Source organism: Dermacentor albipictus, chromosome 3 (genome assembly GCF_038994185.2).
Source record: "Dermacentor albipictus isolate Rhodes 1998 colony chromosome 3, USDA_Dalb.pri_finalv2, whole genome shotgun sequence".
In the NCBI taxonomy this organism is placed as follows: Eukaryota; Metazoa; Arthropoda; class Arachnida; order Ixodida; family Ixodidae; genus Dermacentor; species Dermacentor albipictus.
In genome coordinates this window covers 184,925,261-184,948,346 of record NC_091823.1, presented here as the reverse complement: position 1 = coordinate 184,948,346, position 23,086 = coordinate 184,925,261, and the positions used below count along the sequence as shown (strand labels likewise).

Below are 23,086 nucleotides of genomic sequence, written 5' to 3'. Positions count from 1 at the left end.
CCACTGCCCGTGGAGATCAGCCCAACACTCCCACGAAAGTGCCCGCTGCACGGGCAGTATCCACCGCCTCAGGCGAGGCGATGGATACCAGCACAACTCTAGCGTCTCAGATGCCCAAGGTATGGCGCAGCTCTCTCAAGCACGCCACGAAGAAAGAAAAATCCAGTATCCCGGGGCCTGGAAAGGTCTCGTGAGCTAATCTAATCTATATCTCTTAGACACACAACACAAAACACATATAATATGGGCACACAGATATTAAAGTGGAATGTCAGGGGTTTACTCCACAACCTAGGCGACTTTTACATAGGTGCAGTCCAAAGATGCCGTGTGGCCAAGAAACACATCCTAAACCTTCACAAACAAACTTTCTCCGGCAGTATGCCATTTTCTGAAAAGACCGCAACGAGGCCCTTGCCTCGTCGGGTGGTGTGGCAATAATAGCAGATAAGAGTGTTGCTTGCTGGCAGTTACAGCTTGAAATGCCCCTAGAGGCAGTTTCAGTCAGAGCAGTGCTTTTTAGTAAGCTGCTGACAAGTGCATCTTTATACGTTCCTCCCAACTGTCAACTTTCCAAAAGTGAATTTGAAAGCTTTATTGTGCAACTACCGGAACCCTATACATTGTCGTTGGAGACCTAAATGCTCATCATACCTTGTGGGGGGACTCTCGATGTAATGCCAAAGGGCGTCTGATTGAAAACTTCCTCTTAAGTACAGGTGCGTGTTTGCTAAATATGAAGGAGCCAACTTATTACAGCGCCACAAACAAGACATTTTCATCTATAGATTTAACCATTGTTTCAGGTACAGTCGTGCCATACTTGGAGTGGAAAGTACATAAGAGTCCATATGGGAGTGATCATTTCCCGATTGTTTTAAAATAAGGAAACGGGACGAATTTTCTCCACATGCACCTCAGTGGAAAGCTGACTCAGCGAACTGGCAGCGATACAGAGAGCTGACATATATGACTTGGGATGATAATCGTGCGCTTAGTATTGACGATGCAGTGTCATATTTAACCGCATTTATTGTCGACGTAGCGTCAATGTGTATCCTGCAAACAAATGCATCGCCTATTAAACGACGTGTTCCCTGGTGGAACGATGAATGTAAGGAAGCGCGAAAGAAACACAATAAGCCTTGGAACCAGCTCCGTGACTTTCCAACTACCGAAAACCTTATCAGCTTTCAAAAATAAATCGGAAGGTAGAAGGATGCGCCGCCGTGCCAAAAGTGACAGTTGGGAAATATACATTTCCAGCATTAATTCTTATACAGGGTAAACAAAATAAAAGACCACGAAACTCATCCTCTGCCATTAGTAAACACGCAAGCAGATACTCTTGAGGACCAGGCTGATTGTCTAGAAGCACATTTCGAGCAGGCTTCCAGTACATCTCATTACACAGATACATTCCTGAAATACCAGGAACAAGCAGAGCAGCTGACCCTGGGTCAGAAAGGCATCTCTAATGAAGTATACAATCTTCCATTTAGAATGGCCGAGTTCCAGGCCTCACTGAACTGTTGCAACAAGTCCGCTCCAGGAAGTGACAGAATAATGTATGAGATGATCAGACACTTGCACCCTGAAACCCAAAAAACACTACTGTCACTCTTCAATTCCATGTTCTCGGCCAGCTACATTCCTTCCATCTGGAAAGAAGCAATCATAATCCCTATTCTCAAAGAGCGCAATGACCCTTTCTCACCCAACAGTTATATGCCTAAAGCTCTGACAAGTTGTCTCTGCATACTATTTGAGAAAATGATTAACCATCGCCTCATCCATTTTCTTGAAAGCAACAAGATACTTGATCCCTTACAGTGCAGTTTTAGGGAGGGTAGATCCACAATAGATCGCCTTCTCCCCATTGAGACAAATATCCGTGATGCCTTTGTCCACAAACAGTTTTTCTTGGCAGTATTTTTAGATAGGGAGAAGGCATACGCCACAACCTTGTGCTTTGGAATCCTCCGTGATCTGTCTGAAATGGGAGCTCGAGGTAACTTGCTGAACGTGATTCAGAGTTACCTCTCCAATCACATGTTCTGGGTTAGAGTTGGTAACGTTCCGTCTCGTCCATTTGCGCAAGAGGCTTGATTGGTAGATTAAATTTTCGACAATCGCCAACTGTGTTCGCTACTATCGCTGTTCATTGAGTGCAGCCTGCTTTTGAGGGCACAGGTTCGCCCAATAAAACGCTAGTTTCATCAGTCGCAGTTTTGCTGCCTTCTTCACCATCACTACTATGTGACAATATGAACTCATAAAAATAGCAAACTATTATGCATGACTTCAGTCACAGAGGTACTCGATGTAGACAAGAACTTTGTGGGGGAGGAGTGTTATGATCGTAGATGGAGCTGCACAGGCAGTCCCACGAGGAGGCATGTGGTTGACCCACTTATATCAGGCGGCGTGATAGTTTGGTTTTGCCAGCCCATGAGGCAGGCTTCTTTTTAATAAACATACGAACTCGTAGCAATAGCAAACTATTATACATGACTTTCAGTCATGCATAATACATGCATTTTAGACATTCATGCAATACATGCAATTCAGATATGCATTTGTTGGCCTCCCTGCATGCAGAGCATTCAAACTAGCGTATCTTTTGTGAAGCAAGGCCTTGTTCTTTTTTGTGCCATGGTTATTTATAAATCAGTCTCTTTTCTTTCAGCGTGATGCCTTTGTGCGTTCCCCATCGTCACGAGGTGTCCAGATGTTCCTACAGTGGTTTGTAGAAACACAGGCATTTGAACAGTTCCTTCATGAGCGAACACAGCGCTTACGGCAGCTAGCAAAAACACCCCATCACCACCTGTTGCCAAAAGGTACCTCATACCATTTACTCTCTGTCTCATTAAGCTTTACTATGATGAAGCTTGGTTTTATTAGAACAGGGTGTTGGGTGAGTTGATACGGACGCACTTGTTCTCGCACAACACGCAATGAAGGGTACTGGAGCACATGAACAAAGCACTGACTCACCACAGTTTTATTTTGCTTCAAGGAAATGAAATTATCAGGGAGAATCATGAAAGACTAAAAATAAAAGTCAGACATACAGGAAGCAACAAGTGCATTTCCGCTTGTGCAGATTAAAGGTGATAAATGTGGGTCAGTAAAAGCAAGCCAGGTGGCATAAAGAAGTCAAGTTCTTTGTCAAATAGTGCTAGTGACAGGTGGCTATCAAGGATGCATTCTTTTAATACAAAAGACTTGTTACTTTACATGTGAGTTAATTTATCTGAGTGAACAATAGCAATGTGTCATGAAGATAGCTTGACAACTGAGCAAGAATAAAGACAATTGAAGGGCTCAATTTGTCTTTGCTCACAAGAATACAAAGAAACAAACAAGGAAACCAGGGAAGCCAAGGCCTAAGAAAATATACTGTTACGATGGGGTGAGTTTATTTAAAGATTAATTGATAAAAAGAGAAGAAGGGTTGCTGTACTGACACTGAGCCGCTCCGAAGACAAGTGCACTTCGTCGTCCTCCTCTTCCCTCCTTGCAGTTGCTAGACCGCTGGGTGAGTAACTGTTATGGGCGGTCGGAGTCACGGTGATGAAAGCACTTCAAATGGGCAACATGAACAAGCTGCGTTTTCTTAAAACGGTAGCCACGAGACAAGCAGTGGAATAGGTCGCATCACTTGGGTGATCGGTGATGATAAAAGGCCCCATGTAACGAGCCAGACATTTCTGGCACAGGCCGCACTTGCGAAGTGGTGTCAAAAGCCATAGTATATATTCCCTTTGTTGTACAACACAGTCTTATATTGTGAATTATAGCTTATCTTAGAGTGGTCCTGGGACGCCAGCATATGAACCTGAGCTATGCGTTGTGCTTTCTGAGCACAGCGGAGAGTGGGCCAGAAAAGAGTCGGCATGTGCCACATTGAATTTCATGGTATTAAGCCGGTACAGAATGAAAACTGCTCCTTGAAATAAATAAGGTTACTGTCCTAAACAACTTGCCGCAGGTTCTGGAAAGTGATGTAGTGGCCACCCACCACCTCCCTTTAAAGGCAGATAAGACACCCGATGTAATCTGTCATTTTGCCAACCAGGCTATCAGGGATAAATGGTGGCAAAGCAGGAAGAAAAGTCTTAGAACGACAGAAAGTTGAGCAAGTTGGTAAGGATTCATTATGCAAAAAAGAGTCTTCTGTCTTTGTTGTGTCTTCTTCCTTTTTTTCGCCTCAGTGCTCCCTTCAGATGATAGCCGGTGTTCGTGTTGTCCCTTTCTCTACTCTTGTGTCCTGTCTGCACACCTCGCCTCTTTTTTTGCATAATAAAAAACTGTCCAGTAAAAATGACAGTATTTTTGTCGGAGAACTTAACTAAAAGCACATGCGCCTTGTTCGAAACGAAGCTCTGGGCCAAAACAAGCAACTGCAAGTATGTATGGCACAACAACAAGGTTCTGGTGCAGAAGACTTATGAGGCAAATGCGGTAGTCATTTCCAACTCTAGTGACCACAATAAACTGTAAGACAATCAGCTAAACTGAAACGATAATAGCATGCCTTACGTATTACTGCACACTTTTACTTGTCATTTAGAAGCAGCATTTCTAAAGGCATTCAATTGTTTTCACCTAAATACCATATCTTTTCTCAACGAAAAAAATGACGCAACAACTCACTGAACAAACGAAAGAATCATTTTACGTTATTAGGCTGACAGACACATGGTTTACTGATGTTAATGTTTTCCAGCTTCCATTATACACTTTCTATCTGAATCGGCCAACCGGTCGAGGCGGTGGGGTGTGTGGAGAGGTACAGGGATCGATACCCCGCACCTCCACCAAATTATTCTTACGTGAAGCTGAAGCCGAATACTATTTACAATTTATTTGCAGGTAAGCTCCTGGAGCCAAAATGGCGACGCTATATCAAACCGGCACACACGTCGTCTTCGTCCTCCTCAGTGCAGCCACACAGTGGCGGCTGTTCCGTAGCAATATCTTAGCTAGAAAACCATTATAGTGTGAAAAAAACTCAGGACTATGAGTTATTGACTAAAATTTCATAACACAGTGTTTTCTGTTTGCTGTCACCCTCAAAATGGTTCAGTTTCTTGAGTACTTCGAAACCTTTCTAGCGTTCACTAATAACAGCAAATTGGACATAATTTTTGGTGGGGACATCAACATTAGCATGATCAAAAATGATTCACCAGAACTCATGCTTGAAACGCTATTAAAATACAATGCATGCTGGAATACTAACACCAACCAGAGGGATCAAGAATATGTAATCTCTAATGGATGTATTCATAACAAATATGAGTCCAGATTCAGTTAAAGCTGGCGTATTCTTGTCGGATTTGAGTGACCATATGTCAATATTGTTGTGTTTCAAGGGTCATCTACAGAATAAGGAATAACAATCTACACACCTTATTCAACCAATAACTGAACAAAATCTTTCCATGTTTCGTACCAAAATCCTGCATACATCCTGGGATACTGTATTCGAATCTGAAGATGAAAATGATGCTTATGAAGTATTTTTAGCCTCTTAAAAACAATATAAGATGCTTGTTTTCTGTTGAAGTGTGAAAAACATAAAAATGAAATACATAAGCCATGGATTTCTCCTGAGCTACCTGCTCGAATATGCAAACAGAATGCTTTATACGCTGAATTCATAAAGACCAACGGTCTAGAACATTTCTGCTGTTTAAAAAAATTCGGAATCATTTAAACAAAGATATAAAAATGGCAAGGCGCGAGCATTGTTTCACCTTTAATTCTTTAAATTCATGTTTGGATGTTACATGGAAAAACCTGCCGTCTCTTTTAAGTTACAATGTTCCTGCTGAAAAGATACATAGCTTCAAAATAAATGGCATTGAGATAAAGCACAAATCACTTGCAGATGCTTTTAACAAACATTTTATTAATATTGGAGCTAACAGCATGCCAATCATTGATCTTGAATACATGTCTCATAATTTCAGTTCTATATTTCTTTTTCCAGTACATGAAGGCGAAATAGGCGGAACTGTCAAAACTGATCAAGATGGTGAAAATAAGTTATATTCGAAATTATAACGTGACAAAGACTGAAGAAGCCGTCAAAAATGGACGCAGCCAGAAATCAGTGAGATGGAAACTTGGCGTAGGACAAACCAAGATGTATGCACTGAAAGATAAGCAGGGTAATATCAGCAATCACGAAAGTATAGTAAAAGCAGCAGAAGAATTCTATACTGACCTGTACAGTACCCAGAGGAGTCAAGATACCTCCATTAGAAACAGTAATGAACAGGATACAGAAACTCCTCCTATAACTAGCGATGATGTCAGAAGAGTGGCAGGAGAAGATGAACGAACAGTCGATTTAATCAAAGATGGAGGAGACATACTGCTTAGAAAACTGGCGGCTCTATTCTATTGACTGGAAGAGTCCCAGAAAACTGGAAGAATGCAAACATTATGCTAAAGAAATGGCAGACGTTAAAGAATTGAAAAATTATAGGCCCGTTAGCATACTCCCAGTATTATATAAAATATTCACCAAAATAATCTCCAATAGAACAAGGGCAAACTGGACTTTAGTCAACCAAGGGAACAGGCTGGCTTCATGAAGGGATACTCTACAATAGATCACATCCATTTCATTAATCAGGTTATCGAGAAATCCGCAGAGTATAATAAGCCTCTCTATGTTGCTTTCGTAGATTACGAAAAGGCATTTCATTCAGTAGCGATACCAACAGTCATATCGGCATTACGTAATCAAAGAGCACATTAATGCTTGCGTAAATACCTTGGAAAATATCTACAGAGGTTCTACAGCTACCTTAATTGTACACAGGAAAAGCAGGAAGATACCTATAAAGGAAGCTATTCACTGATACCTATAAAAATGTTATTCACTGTGTGCTTGGAAAAAGTATTCAAGCTATTAAACTGGGAAAGCTTTAGGAGTAAAGATCAACAGCGAATATCGCAACAACCTTCAGTTTACTGATGACATTGTTCTATTCAGCAACAATGCAGACGAGTTGCAACAAATGATTGAAGACCTTAACAGAGGGAGTGTAAGAGTGGGTTCAAGATTAATACGCGGAAGACAAAGATAATGATAAATAGCCGGGCAAAGGAACAAGAGTTCAGGATCACAAGCAGGCCTCTAGAGTCTGTGAAGAAGTATGTTTACAGTAGGGCAAAGGAACAAGAGTTCAGGATCACCAGTAGGCCTCTAGAATCTGTGAAGAAGTATGTTTACCTAGGTCAAATAATCACCGGGAATCCTGATCATGAGAAGGAAATTAACAGAATAAAAATGGGTTGGATCGCATACCGCATCGATTGCCAGCTCCTGACTGGAAGCTTACCATTATCATTGAAAAGGAAGGTGTACAATCAGTGCATTTTACCAGTGATGACATATGGGGCAAGGACTTGGGGACTGACAAAGAAGCTTGAGAACAAGTTAGGGACCACGCAAAGAGCGATGGAACAAAGAATGCTAGGCATAACGTTAAGAGACAGAAAGAGAGTGGTTTCGATCAGAGAGCAAACAGTTATAGCCAATATTCTTAATAACATTAAGAGAAAAAAAATGGAGCTGGGCAGGTCATGCAATGCGCAGGTTAGATAACCATTGGACTATTAGGGTTACAGAATGGGTACCAAGAGAAGGGAAACGCAGTGAAGGACGGCAGAAAACTAGCTGGAGCGATGGAATTGGGAAATTCGCAGGTGCTAATTGGTTGGAATCGGTTGGCGCAGGATAGGGGTAATTGGAGATAGCAGGGAGAGGTCTTCGTCCTGCAGTGAACATAAAGTAGGCTGCTGTTGATGATGAAGGGGAAATAACTGCCATATTTACTCGAATCTAGGCCTACAGGTTTTTTCGAATAATCATATTCCAAACTCTAGGGTCGGCTTAGGTTCGAGTATATTAAGAAACGTGCCAGTTTTTCAATCAAACTCCTATATATGGTGCATAGTTAGCGTCATAGAGTTTCCTACAAGAATTACTAGAGGGAACTCTGGCGCTAGTGTCTACGGGAGCTACAATGGAAGCGGTTGTCCCAGCATGGGAATTTTGGGAAGTACATGGATTTGCCTAAACTTCGTCCTTTTGGCTTAAAGCGCGGCTTTGTGATTTTGTAAACTGGTCATTTTCAACAGTGTATCGCGTAATAAATAATTAAATAAACATCGTTTAAATTGCCCGACGGCAGGATTCGAACACAGGGACTTTAGCACAGGAGCCTGATATTGAAACCATTAGGCCACGGACGCATGTATCAGTAAGCGAATGAAGCGCCCTTATGAATTTATCGCGGGCATGCCAGTGCCTTGAGACGCTTGGCGCGTTTCAATTTGGCCACCTGGACAAGCTCAATCATTGCAATTAATAGCAACTGTACGCGTTCCCAGCCTCTTCTGCACTTCCAAGAATACAGATTGCGCTGAAATATACGACAATAAGATTTATACAGCGTAATATACAAAGCCACAAGAACGTTTGAATCCACAGGCACGAAGATCAGACAAATCCATGTACTTCCCATCATTCCCATGGTAGGACAACGACTGCAGCGCCAGAGTTCCCTCTAGTAATTTTTGTAGGAAATTCTATGGTTAACGTCATCTAGAAAAGCCAGTATCGCAGCCGCTACTAGACGTGCCAGTAGCCAACCGTACACAAGCGAGGTCGCCATTATGACCTGTGTCATGTTCATGGTCATGTTGGTCGTATCCACGGAGGAAGGAAACTAAGGAGAGGCCCTGACGTCACTCTTTGTGAAGCTAAAGTGAAGCCGGAAGTTGGCGTTGCTCATGGCGTTGCTCCGCCTATAGGGCCAGCTCTCCTCTCTTGTTTACATTTCTCGCGAAACCACATTGCGCTGCGCGCAACCGTGCTGCTCGGACCCGCGCGCTCCACAGCAATACTAAGCAAAATTTCCCGCGGATATTCCTTCGTCCGTAGCCATTGCCGTGGCGCGGTACATTGCGTACAGCGTTGCATGCGCGTTCATTTCACGAATTTTAGTTCCTCCTGTCCCACCTGGCCACAGCAACATCCGGGAAAGCACATTCCAGATAACGCAGCGCAACAAAACACGAAGACCAACGCAAACCTGCCCGCACGGCGCCTTTGCCACGTTGCGAAACCTACGGAGCAACACGTGTGAGCGCACAGAACCAAAACAAAACCATCATTGTGGCCCGAAACGCCTGGCCTCTATGGCGAAGAAATAAAAAATAAGGAAGAAAGAGGAGAACGTACCACGTCACTTCCTCCACACTTTTCTCCTAGCACGCAGAGTAGGTAGGGCCTCTCCTCAGTTTCCTTCCTCCATGGTCGTATCGGTGTCGTGGCGTGGTGTCATCGTGATGGCTCCAAGCAGGAGATGCCACTACAGTGCTGCTTTCAAGTGAAAAGTTGTGATAGCCGCAGAGGCATCGTTGAAACTTCAAGCCGGGCGGGACTTTGGCGTCGACGAGAAAAACGTCCGTCGTTGGAGGGGACAACGACAGCAGCTTCTTGCGTGCACCGCAACCAGGATGGAATTTAGCGGACCAAAGAAAGGCCGTCACCACGAACTGGAGACAGTTTTGGCCGACTTTGGACGCAGAGAGCAGCTGCCCTTCCAGTGACTACAGAAGTGGTCCAAGCGAAAGCTAGGGAACTTTCGAGGGAGCGAGGCCTAATGCCAAAGGATTTCAAAGCCAGCCGGGACTGGCTTCAGAAATTCATGAAGCACTTTGAATTCATGAAGTGCCTCCGACTTCGCATTTTAATCACCCAGAAGCTGCCAAGCGATTTCGAAGAAAAGCTGATAGCTTTTTAGTGCTATGTGCTGCGAAAGAGAGAAGCTGCAGGTAACAACCTTGGGCAAATCGGCAACGCCGACCAGACGGCTGTGTATCTTGATATGCCAGTAGCGTACACTGTGAATGAAAAGGGGGCCAAGGAGGTGAAGGTACGCTCTGCGGGCTACGAAAAGCAGCGCGCAACTGTGATGCTGTGCTGCACAGCTGATGGACATAAAGTCCCTCCTTATATGATATTTAAAAGCAAGACACTGCCTGCTCGAGAAACTTTCCCAGGAAATCTCATTGTGCGGGCAAATGAGAACGGGTGGATGACGGGTGCAATGGTGGAAGAGTGGGCTAAGATTGTGTGGCGACGGTGCCCAGGAGTCCTTTTGACAAAGAACTCGCTCCTTGTCGTCGACTCTTACCATGGGCACTTGACCGACAGTGTGAAGGCTGCGCTCGCCCAAGCGAACACGGACCTCGCTGTCATACTGGGTGGCATGACGGGCCAGTTGCAGCCACTTGATGTCTGCATGAACAAACCTTTCAAGGATCATCTGCGAAAATATTACACGGACTAGTTGACTGAAGAAGACCACATGCTAATGGCAACGGGCCGCATCAAACGTGCATCGCTATCGCAGCTGGTGGGCTGGGTAGCTGCAGCGTGGGACGACATCCCAGGTACATTGATCGTGCGTGCCTTTAAAAAGTGCAGCAAATCTAATGCGCTTGACGGTACCGAAAATAGTGCACTGTTTGAAGATGACAGTGACAAGGAACACAGCAACGAGTCTAGCAGTGACGACGACGTTGAATGAGCTCTGCACAGTCAGATTCAATAAATGCTGTTTGCATTTTGTGAACGCTGTCCTCGCTTTTTTTGTTTGGCCTACATTCAAGGTAATGTTGTTGTTTCTATATATATTGCTACGTAGGAAGACACAGACGAAAAGCTATGTACAAGTATATTTACAATAAAATACGCTGTGCTTGGCCAAGAGGCAACAGGCCGCACTAGCTTCTCATCGTCGTCGTCGTCTTCGCACTGCTCGCCTTTTCGTGATCGCACATATTGTTCCGTAGCACTACCCCTGGCTGCAAAAGCGCCGTCCCTGAGCGACTAAAGATCGGACTCGGAAGCAGTGTAGTAGGCCTTGAGCCTACTGACATGCACGACATCACTTGATGCCAGGAGAGAGGACGAGGTTGAACCCACAGGAGCAATTTCGTAAGTCACGGGCGTCACCTGGCGCAGCACGCGGTAGCGTCCTGTGTATCGCGAAAGGAGCTTCTCTGAAAGTCCGACGTGACGAGAGGGCGACCACAGGAGCATGAGCGCACCAGGCGAAAACTGTACTTCACGATGGCGGGCGTTATATTGACACTGCGGAGTGGCTTGTGAGGTCGTCAGTCGAGCACGGGCAAGCTGGCGTGCATGGTCGGCGAGGGCGATGGCGTCGCGCGCATACTCGCTTGTTGAGATCGCAGCAGGAGGAAGTGCCGTGTCTACGGGCAAGGTAGGTTCGCGACCGTACAGTAGATAAATGGAGGAAATCCGGCGGTGTCGTGCTGGGAAGAATTGTACGCAAATGTTACGTAAGGAAGGGCAATGTCCCAGTCGTGGTGGTCTTTGGAAACGTACTTGGACAGCATATCGGTAAGAGTACCGTTTAACCGCTCTGTCAGGCCATTGGTTTGAGGACGGTATGAGGTAGTCAGTTTGTCTTGAATGGAGCAGGAACGCACAATGTGAGCGATAACTTTCGAGAGGAAGTTTCGACCACGGTCAGTAAGCAGCTGTCGCCGGGCGCCATGAAGCAAGATAATGTCACGCAAGAGAAAGTCCGCGACGTCAGTGGCGCAACTGGTAGGGAGAGCCCGAGTGATAGCGTATCGGGTGGCGTAATCAGTCGCGACGGCTACCCATTTGTTCCCAGAGGATGACGTGGGAAAGGGACCGAGCAGGTCTAATGCAACACGAAAGAACGGTTCTACAGGGACGGTGCTCGGCTGGAGATGACCGGCAGGTAGCACCTGAGGTGTTTTCCGACGCTGGCAGGGATCACAGGCAGCAACATAGCGTCGAACGGAGCGAGCGAGACCAGGCCAATAGAAGCGGCGGCGGACGCGGTCGTACGTGCGGGTTACCCCAAGATGTCCTGCAGTGGGTGCGTCATGCATCTCAAAGAGCACAGTCTGTCGTTGCTGTTTTGGCACGACAAGAAGAAGATCAGAGCCGTCAGGGAGGAAGTTCCTTCGATAAAGAATGCCGCCCTGGAGGACATATCGGCGAACGGATGCGTCGGTAGCTGTGGAGCGCAGACGCTCGATAAGTGCTCGCAGCGATATGTCTCGGTACTGCTCATCGGCGATGTTAGCGAACGCAGACACAGAGAAAATGCAGTTGGCGCTACTACTGTCGGCGTCGTCAGGCTCGTCGACCGGGTAGCGAGACAGGCAGTCAGCGTCCTTGGGTAGACGGCCAGATTTATAGGTGACAGTATACGAATATTCTTGGAGGCGTAAGGCCCAGCGACCAAGTCTTCCTGTAGGATCTTTCAGTGAGCATAACCAGCAAAGCGCGTGATGGTCTTTGACAACGGAAAAGGGTCGGCCATATAAGTATGGACGGAATTTCGCAACTGCCCAAACTAGGGCCAGACACTCACGCTCAGTGATGGAATAGTTGCGCTCCGCGGGTGAGAGGAGCCTGCTGGCGTAAGCGATAACACGGTCGTGGTCATGCTGGCGTTGTGCCAGTACTGCGCCAATTCCGTGACCGCTGGCATCAGTACGGACTTCGGTAGGCGCAGATAAGGATCGAAATGGGCCAGAACGGGAGGCGTTGTGAGAATGTCGATTAGATGTGAGAATGCAGAGGCCTCGTTATCGCCCCACTGGAAAGGGGCGTCTTTTTTCAAAAGCTCGGTTAGTGGTCGTGCTATGGCGGCGAAATTTCTCACGAAACGGCGGAAGTACGAATAAAGGCCGATGAAGCTGCACACATCCTTGACACACTTCGGAACAGGGAAGTGCGCAACAGCATGGTTCTTGCCTGGGTCCGGTTGCACTCCGTTCGCGTCAACGAGATGTCCAAGGACGGTAATCTGGCGACGGCCGAATTGACACTTCGATGCGTTGAGTTGTAGACCGGCTCGACGAAAAACGTCCAGGACTGCTGAGAGGCGCTCGAGATGCGTAGCGAACGTTGGGAACGTTGGGGAGAATATGATAACGTCATCCAAGTAGCACAGGCATGTGGACCATTTGAAACCGTGAAGAAGGGAGTCCATCATGCGTTCAAAAGTGGCAGGGGCGTTACATAGACCGAACGGCATCACTTTGAATTGATAAAGACCGTCGGGTGCTACAAAAGCAGCCCTCTCGCGGTCGAGATAGTCCACGGCAATCTGCCAGTAGCCGGAGCGAAGGTCAATAGAGGAGAAATAGCGAGCACCGTGGAGGCAGTCAAGGGCATCATCAATCCGAGGTAGAGGATACACGTCCTTTTTGGTAACCCTGTTAAGGTGCCGATAGTCCACGCAAAAGAGCCATGAGCCATCCTTCTTTTTGACCAGTACAACAGGTGACGCCCATGGACTATATGATGGTTCAATAATGTTCTCGGCAAGCATTTTGCGAACTTCTGCGTGAATAACTTGAAGCTCAGCTGGTGACACTCGATACGGGCGGCGATGAATAGGAGGGGCATTGCCGGCATTAATGCGATGTTTGACAGCTGTAGTTTGAGCCAAAGGACGATCGTTATAGTCAAAAATATCTTGGTAGGAAATCAGAACCTGGTAGAGCGCACGAGCGCGCTCGGACGGCCAGTCGGGTGCAATCATTTTCTGTAAGTTGGCGATGGTATAAGTTGCCGACTGTGTTGCTAGAGGAGGATCAGCTGAATTGTCGTCTACTGAAATCGAAGCTACAGAGTGATCCTCGAATGAGCAAAGTTGGGCCAGAGATATCCCGCGTGGCAGTACTTGTGTCGTCAAGCGAAAATTTACCACTGGCAAAGAGACGCAATTCGCCGTAATAGATAAAACTGTATGAGGTACTGTGATCCCGTGTGTAAGAGGACGTCTTGCATAGGAGCCGCGATGTAGTGACCGTCGGGGACTGGTGGGGAAGACACTAGGTCAACGTAGGTCAGTGCCGAAGGTGGTAAGCGAACGAAGTCGACGGAACTGAGGCGACTGGGGTGTGGTTCAGCAGGATCCAGAACAGGCAGGCCAAGGCGGAGAGTACTGGCGGAACAATCGATGAGAGCAGAATGTGCGGAGAGGAAGTCTAAGCCGAGGATGTTGTCATGGGGACAGTGGGCGATGACTGTGAATAGCACGGTTGTTGAGCGATCGGCGAAGGAGACGTGGGTGGTACACATACCAGTTACGGGGGCTGTTCCGCCATCGGCGACACGGACAACAGGCGTCGTGGCGGGCGTGAGTGGGTGAAGAAACTTTGTTGTGAAAGCCTGCTGAACGGTTAGCTTTCCCCTGTTAGGGAGGCGTTACCGTGACGTGGCCATGACGTCTTCGCGGCATGTGGCGCCTCTACTTCGGCCGCGGCCGCACTATTCCCATTGGTCGACCGCGCCTGTCCCTCTTTTGGGGAGGCAGCCTCCCTCCGGTTTCGCTTTGTCGTTGCCTTTCAAGGGCCGCCGAGATCTGCTGGACGGCCAGGGTTTCGACTTCTTGGTCATAGCACCTCGTTGCGGCCTCGAGCCGCGGCGGGATCGTTGTCATCGTCGCAGCTTCGTGCGGATTCTTAGCACAGTCCCGAAGGATGTGAGCTGCAGTGGCTCTTTCCTTTTGGCACACACAACACAGATCACTTTCATAAACACTTGGACACACGTGCGTCGTCAGCACCGGGGTGAGTAACGACCCTGTTTGAAGTTGTCGATATAAAACCGCCTCCTTACGGGTCAAGCCCGGATGAGGTGGCGGCATAGTCCTTCGCTGTAGTCGGTACCATTTCACAATTTCGTTCTTGGAAGCCATATTGTCCTTGGTTTCCCACCACCACGACGGGTCGGCCGTAGTAGCAGCGGCACGCTTGGTTAGTCCTCGCGCCGCCGCGTTCGCCGTCTCGTTGTGGTTTGCGTTGCCGCGATCCGACACATCACTGCCCATGTGGGCCGGAAACCACTTTATCACAACACACCGGCTTTCAATCGCGAGATCCACCACACGCAACACACGCGCGGCTTCACCACACACCCTTGCTCTGGCGTAGTTTTTCACTGCCGTCCTAGAATCACAGAGCACAGTCGTGCACTCGGCGTCGGCGATGACCAGGGCAATGGCCACCTCCTCGGCTTGATGCGCCTCTCGAGTCCGCACACTCGCCGATGTTCTCGTTGCACCGGTCGATGCCCCAAGGACTGCAGCGGCGAATGCCTTTCTGTCATGTGGATACTCTGCCGCGTCCACAAACACGGCACCCCTGTCTTTGGCATGGAGATTGATGAGCGCCTTGGCCCTCGCCGCCCGCCGCTCTTTGTGGAACTCAGGGTTCATGTTTCTTGGCACCGGACATACCCGTAGTCGTCTACTAATTGCGTCCGGTACAGGCACTTCTGTATTTTGAGGTCCCCTTTCCTTTGGTCCCAGGCCTAGGTCACGCAGCACTTGTCTGCCCGTTCTTGTTTCCGATACCCGCGCGAGCTGAGCGGTCCTCCGCGCCTCGGCGATTTCCTTCAGGGTGTTATGCACACCCAGGGCCAGGAACTTGTCGGTGCTTGTGCAGTCGAGAAGTCCGAGTGCAGCCTTGTACGCCTTCCTTGCGTATGAGCGCATTAATCTTATTTCGTTCGCACTGCCTCCATTTGTGGAAAGCAGCAACGTATGTAATGTGGCTTATAGCGAAGGATTCCACTAGCCGGGTGAGGCTTTCTTCCTTCATGTCTGCTGTTCTGTGCGACACCTTCTTAATGAGGCGGACGGCCGTGGTGACTGGCCGCCAGACGGTTGACCGTCTCGCCGTTGACTCGTTTGCGCTCAATCAGCATCCCCAGCACTCGGATCTTCTCGACAACCGGGATCGTGTGACCACCGCTCGTCTTGATCTTTATTTTGTCTTGCTCTCACGCAGGTTCGTTGCCTTTCGTCTTCCTAGCTGCCCTTTTCGGAGGAATCACCAACAGCTCAGACTTGCTTGGGGAGCAGACGAGCCCAGACCCGTCCAGCTGCTCCTCGATAGCGTCAACCGCTTCTTGCAATGTATTCTCGATGTGTCCGTCGCTTCCTCCTAGGACCCAGAGCGTTATGTCGTCGGCATATATGGTGTGTCGGACCCGCGCGACTCGTGAGAGGCGCTCGACCACCCCTATCATTACAAGGTTGAAAAGTAATGGCGAGATCACTGAGCCCTGGGGGGTCCCGATACTACCGAGCTTCTTCTTTTGGAGCCGCAGGTCACCGGCGATGATTGCGGTAGTCCGCTCCGTCAAAAAATCCTTGATGTACGCATATGTTCTCTTGCCCATGTTTAGCCGTGACACCTGGGCCAGAATCGCAGAGTGTCTCACTTTGTCAAAAGCGCTCTGCAGGTCCGAACCCAAAATGGCTCGCTTGTCTTTCGTGTTGGTAGTGTCATCGAGGATTTCATTTTTCAGTTGTATCATGGCGTCCTGAGTTCCGAGCTTGTTTCGGAAGCCGATGACGGTGTTTGGGTAGAGCCCCGAATCTTCCAGGTACCTCTGCCACCTGTTCATGAGTACATGCTCCAATGCTTTGCCCACACAGGACGTAAGCGAGGTCGGCCGGAGGTTCTCAATGTTGGGTGGCTTGCCCGGCTTGGGAATCAAGATGGTCTTGGCTGCTTTCCACTGCTGGGGTAATGATCCGGCTCGCCAGCAAGTGTTGAAGTATGCCGTGAAGTTCTCGATGGCCGCTTCGTTATCACGCCCGCTTCGCGGGCGTGATAATTTTATTGAGCCGGTTACAAAGGTCAGCGCTCATTACGGACAAATGCGCCCCAGTGTCTATGAGTGCAGACACAGAAACACCGTCGACTTGCACGTCAAGAAGGTTCGTATGAGTGGGCAACGTCAGTAGAGGATTTGGCGGCGTAGGGCGCAATGCAGCGTCACCTCGAGGTGCTGCATCGTCAAGTTTTCCGGCTGGGAGCGGCGTCCGAAGGGAGTCGGCGAATAGGAGTGACGGGGCTGGGGAGAGCGAGATTGTCGTTGTTGGGGCGAAGGCGAACGAGAATCGGAGCGGTTCGGTGCAGGAGAATCAGCGGCGGCGTTATCGGAGCGTACGGCATAGGGACGAGAAGGGCCACCTGGGGGGCGAGAGTAGGCGGTATAAGTTGACCGGGGCGGGGAACTCCAGCGACTGCGGCAGTGCCGAGAAATGTGCCCGATTCAATGGCAGTGGAAACAAATGGGCTTGTCGTCAGCAGTGCGCCATTCAGATGGGTTGCGGAAACGTGGTGGGTAAGGGGCGGAATCGAAGAAGCCGGGTGGGTATCAGGACGATGGGCCGAGCAGATGGTGTGAAGACCCATGTTTTCGAACTCTTGGCGGACAACTGCCTGGATCAGTGAGACCGTGACTGCAGATGTGTTGGTGGGACTGGAGTCGAAGGCAGCCGGATAGGCGGCCTCGATCTCACGCCGGACGATGCTGGTAACATCGGCAGTGTTGTTGGGACGAGGAGTGTCGGCACAGGAAGATGTCGCTGGGGTGTTGGGCAGACGGGAAAATTGCTGGTCAATACGTCGGCTTTTAGCGAGTTCCAGGCGGCGGCACTCTTTTATAACAGCATCCACCGTCGCTATGTTGTTGCACACGAGCAAGTTGAAGGCGTCATCGGCAACGCCTTTGAGGATGTGGATATATATATACATATATATATTGTGGGCTTCGGACTTTAGAGGGTCGGCTTAGAATCGGGGTCGGCCTAGATTTGAGTAAATACGGTAATGCAATTACAATATACAATACAATACAAGAACAGCAGTTCCATCAAACAAGTGCGAAAACTGATAAAACAGTTCCGGATTAAGGCCTTGTGGCGCTTGCGTAATGTGGGTGCATTGCAATGACATACCGTTGATGTGCAGTCGCAGTGCTTCGATGGCGTTGACGCCATAGGATGTCAGTAGCGTCGTTGATGACGTAAAAAAGTATGTCGGCGTGTGTGCCCTGGAAGACGACTGGCGCTGTCAAACACCCTTCTGTGCTTATCCTGCGCCTAGAAAAATTGTAATGTGACGCTCATGTCGGCTGCATGGAAAGGCATTGCAACGTTGAATACGTGACGGTGGACATAATTGAGACAGCAGAGCCTGTATCTACGAGGAAACATATGGGTACATCTGGCACGAGGACTTGGATGTGTACTCCTGCTTTGCTCGGCAGCGTGAGAAGTAAGACGTTGAGGTTTCTGGCTCTACTGCAGGTATCGATTTCGCGAACCGTGAGGGCCCACTCATTTGGCATGCCGCTCTTACAGACACGCTGAAAATGTCCTCGTTTGCCGCATCTGCTGCATATTTTATTGTGTGCCTTGCATTTCTTGTAAGTTGCAAGATGCTGCGAAGACCCGCAACGAAAACAAAACTTGTGCTGCTGCGGTAGCGTAATCAGGATTCTGTACGGCATGGAATCTGACGTTTTCCCACCTTTTGAATGCTCACAGCCGATGGCTGCAGCTCAAACGAGTAGGTTGTAGCTTCTTCACTATTGTTCGCAATTGCCAGCGCACGTTCAAGAGTAAGCGAAGTGCCTTCTAGAAGTAGGCGTCACCGAAAAACATGGTTTGTCGTTGTCGCTACAAGTTGGTCGCGAATGAAATCTTCAACTTGCTCACCGAAGTTGCAACTCAATGCCAGCTCACGCAACGCCATGACGAACGCTGCTGCGGTCTCCCCAGGCAGTTGCATGCGCTGTCCGAACCTATGTTGCTCCACGACGACGTTCGTTTTAGAAGTGAAGTAAGCGTCCAACGTAGCCACTGCTGCATCGTACTCGTGCCGCCTTTATCCTTTTCCTCTACATGCGGCGTCGACAGTTTCTGCTCCGGCAATGTGTAGTACAAGCGTTGGCCTTCAGTACCGAAATAGTGCAGTAGCAAAGCTTTACTATGCGCAGGCGCGTGGGCGTCGCTCCCCAATGCCAGGAGATAATTCTTGAAAAGGCGGTGCCACTGCATCCAAGGAATGGCCGGCTTCCCGGGCGTCGGCAGGAACTCGGGCAGTTGATGTAGGCTCATTGCTTCCGCTTTCGGTCACTTCACTCCTCGTTGCCAACTGTTGTATCCGCCGTCGTGCCCGGCCCGACTATGCCGCAGGTGCCGAAGAATGCCAAGATTGAGCCCGAGCTCTGCTAGAAACCCGAGTACAGATGCCTAGTGAGACCATCGCGATCTTCACGGAGATGAGCCATCTATGCGGCCGCGCCGACCCGGCAATGTCTGAGGAGAAGAATGTCCGCCTGCTCATGCATGGTGTGAAGGAAGAAATTTTCCCAGAAATGATATGAAGCCCACCAAAGACCGTCGACAAGTTTCTTCGTGAGGCCACCAGCATCGAGAACACACTTGAAATGTGGAACCGGCAATTCAACCGCCGCATGAACTCTACAAACTACACTGGAGTTATATCACTGACCACCGACGAACTGCACGAGACTATTGGAGTGGTCGTACGGGAAGAGCTGCAGAAATTGTACCCAAGGTTGCAGCCTCAAGTAGCCTCAATCGCCAAAATGGTCAAAGAAGAGGTTCAGTGATCGCTTGAAGTTCCTGAGGTGCAACCACAATTCCGCAGCCCCAACCGGAAACAATACCTACGCTGCCTTCACCCGCCTTCAAGGTCACCCTCTGTGACCACGCCAGGGCAATTCCGTCGTCCACCGCCAGCACGCCCACTCATCGCCCAGCGCAGCTACTCGAGGAAGACGGACATTAGGCGCGGCCCCAATCTTCGCCGGCTCTGCTACCCTTACGGCGAAGCCAGCCTTGTGTACCTCCAATGCCTATACTGCGACTTGGGACTGCGAGGGTTCGCCATCAACACACCACGATCTCGGGAAGGTGAACACCCTCGTGATATCGCCGACCACCTCGCCATTACTCATTGGAGCCCCGCCGATCGTTCCGTTCGCCGTCACCAGGCCGCTACCGGTCACCGCAGCGCCGTCCATACACTGGTCCAGCCCAGGGCCAGAATCCGCACAGCAAGAGTTACAGTACATGAACAGACTTACACTGCGACCTTCGTTATTCTCCAAGTCTGCTTGCACGACATAATTCTTGGCATGGACTTTCTGAATCAATATGTCGCAGTCATTCACCTAAAGTCGAACTTGATAACGATGTCCACAGACCAACTGATACCAGTGGAGAGGACTTCCAGTCAGCGTGCCTTGAGAGTACTTGAAAACCAAGACATCATCCCGCCTCGCTCCAGCATTGTCATTTCTGTCGGCAGCGAAACACCCGCAGACGTAGAAGGCGTCATCGAGGGCGACCAACGTCTACTGTTCAACCATGAAATTTGCGTCGCAAGAGGGATCGCTCGACTGCATGGAGGGAAAGCGGAAGTGATGCTGACAAACTTCAGCCAGGAATTCAAGCACATCAAGAAGAGCATGATTATTGCATACATCGAGGAAGTTATGGAAACCAGCAATGCGTTTGTCCTCTCAAATTCTGCCGCATTTACCCGATGACCATAGTTCTCGAACCAGACTTCCACTTAAATGCAAGTCTCCCCCTGAGTCAACAGCAACAACTCAGGAGTCCTCTCCGATGATACAAAGACTGCTTATCGACTTCATCGAGGATTCGACAAACGTCAGTTGCAAAGAATCGCGTAATAACCGAAGAGTGTACCCGACCACTCTGCCAGAGCCCTTATCGAGCTTCGACGCGAAAACGTGAAGCTAATAAAAAACAAGTCAACGAAATGCTGCACGCTGACATCATTCAGCCATATAAAAGCCAGTGGGCATCTCCTGCAGCATTGATGAAAAAAAAAAGGACGGAACCCTATGTTTCTGTGTCGATTATCGTCGGCTGAACAAGATCACAAAGAAGGACGTATACCCCCTCCCACGGATGGACGACGCGTTAGATCGGCTCTGCAATGCTAAATATTTCTCGTCCATGGACCTCAAGTCTGGCTACTCGCACATAAAAGTCGGTGAGAGAGATTGCGAAATGACCACCATTATGATGCTAGACGGCCTCTGAGTTCAAGGTTAGGCGATTTGGACCGTGCTCGGCGCCTGCAACGTTCCAGCACGTGATGGGCATGGTTTTAGCAGGATTGAAATGGCCTACATGTCTTGTTTACTTGGATGACATCTTCATCTGCGCCGGAAATTTTTGACGATCACCGTAGGCGGCTTATGACAGTACTGGAGACCATCGAGGCTCATCCTGAAGCCAGAAAAGTGCCGCTTCACCTACGATGAGCTGTTCCTAGGTCACGTCATCAGCAAATTTGGAGTCAGCCCCGAACCGCAGAAGACAGCTGCCATCGCAAAGTTCCTGCCGCCCATCAACAAGAAGGCAGTGCGTAGATTGCTTGGCATGTGCGCCTACTATAGCCGCTTTGTCAGGAACTTTTCACAAATCGCTGAGCCGCTAACACATCTAACTAAATGTGATGTCGAGTTCAAGTGGGTAACGCTGCAGGCTGACACATTTCAAAAACTCAAACGACGCATGCAGTTGAAATAATTATGTAGGGTGCTACCATGTGCAATATGTGAATGATCGGCGAAAAACCTGGAGCATCATTTGCAGTGCTAATAATGATAGCTTCATTCACGTATTGATAGCCGTAATAGTGGTGATCTTTCACATATTGTGCATGGTAGTACCCTATATATTTATTCCTTCATGGCTTCATGAGTAAACTGTTGTAAGTCAGCGCTGTGACGGTGTCGCTGTCTCTCGTGTCCCTGTCCTTTTTGCACTGTGTCATTTTTCTAATGAACCCCTAACAAGTCCAAGCTTCCACGCTAAGTCGCTTCATAGAATAGTAGAGGGTTTGCCCTTTTACTCTCATACACAGGATCTTTTTGACAAGTACAATGTAATCCCAGTTGCCATATTGTTCGACTACATCCTATGCAAAGCATTTAAAAACGGGAATAAACAATAGCTCTTTTTTACAACGTGTAGCCAACCTACAGTAAAACACTTCTACCCGCCTGACACGTCACACTATGCCCTGGAAAGTGAGAACTTAATAAAAGAGTGTATGGTCTACAGACACTACAGAATAAAATGCCCAGGTTACTTAATAGAACAAATAATAAACATGTTAAACTTGAAGATACAACATTCAAAGAAATTCGACGGCTTATAAAAAAAATTCTAGGCCATTAACTTTCTTTTCTGTAAGCCAAGTTTTCTCTACCCCGTTATCCCTAATAGTGTACATGGTGTAAGATTCGTCGGACGATCTCGCCGCTGCCACCATTTGTTACAGATGTCGGACGTTCTACGAGCTGTAGGCCGATCTCACCGCTGCCATTCAGATGTAAGATTTGGCAGTCGTAGCCGTAGGAATTAAAGGAGCTTGACTCTTCGTCGGGACTTAGGAGAGCCGAATTTATTTACATGTTATTGACATGTAGTGTCGGCAGTCTAGCGTGACTCCTAAATGGAGCCCGCAAGACGAGCATACAGCAAACAGCTTACGAGCACACAGCTCACGAGTACATTTCGAGCACACTCTAGCAGCTGACAATGGCTGCTTATAAGCACTCCGCTCGACGTCATAGTTCGACGTCATTATAGATGACTCGCCCTTTTGGAGGAGGAGGGCTCACATACACGTGCCGCACACACACACACAGGTGTAATGGTCCGGAGCCGACGTCAGAGGGGCTTTGTAGAACTCTAAGCCATGCCGGGTAGCGCGCCCGGGTAGCACATTGTCTTGCGCCTTGGTCGGCGCGTGGGAAGGAGCCTTCGTCGGCGTTCCTGCGGCAACTCCCCCACTCATAGCAGAACAGGGCGGCGTTGTCGTGTTGCGCACAAAGCCTGCTTCGTCGAACTCGGAGCCGTCCCGGGTGGCGCGACCTGGTAGCACATTGTCTCGTGTCTCGAAAAGCGCATGGGGAGGTTCCGCCAATTACCTCCCCTCGAGAACTCCCCTGAGCTGACCCCTCGCCACGTGGCTGCCGGTTATCCGCAGTTCTCTGAAGTGCGCCACCGTCCCGGTTGGATCGGAACACGTGCAGCGGGCTCAAATAGCTGCAGGCCAATCCTAAAAATGGTTAGGGACTGGTTTCCACCTT

General features: G+C 48.8%; 1 protein-coding gene across 11 annotated transcripts in view; it reads left to right on the top strand.

Annotated features, from left to right (window-relative positions):
* The window catches only part of LOC139057669 (DENN domain-containing protein 2D-like), a 614,144-nt gene that overhangs the window by 486,901 nt on the left and 104,157 nt on the right, over positions 1-23,086 (top strand). For 6 of the 11 annotated variants that reach the window (XM_070536317.1, XM_070536311.1, XM_070536312.1 and 3 more), the window contains exon 15: positions 2,690-2,843. The exons of the other annotated variants lie outside the window; for them this stretch is intronic. In XM_070536317.1, coding sequence (XP_070392418.1) covers positions 2,690-2,843 — 154 coding nt within the window. The remainder of the gene's footprint in view (positions 1-2,689; positions 2,844-23,086) is intronic. 11 annotated transcript variants of the gene reach the window in all.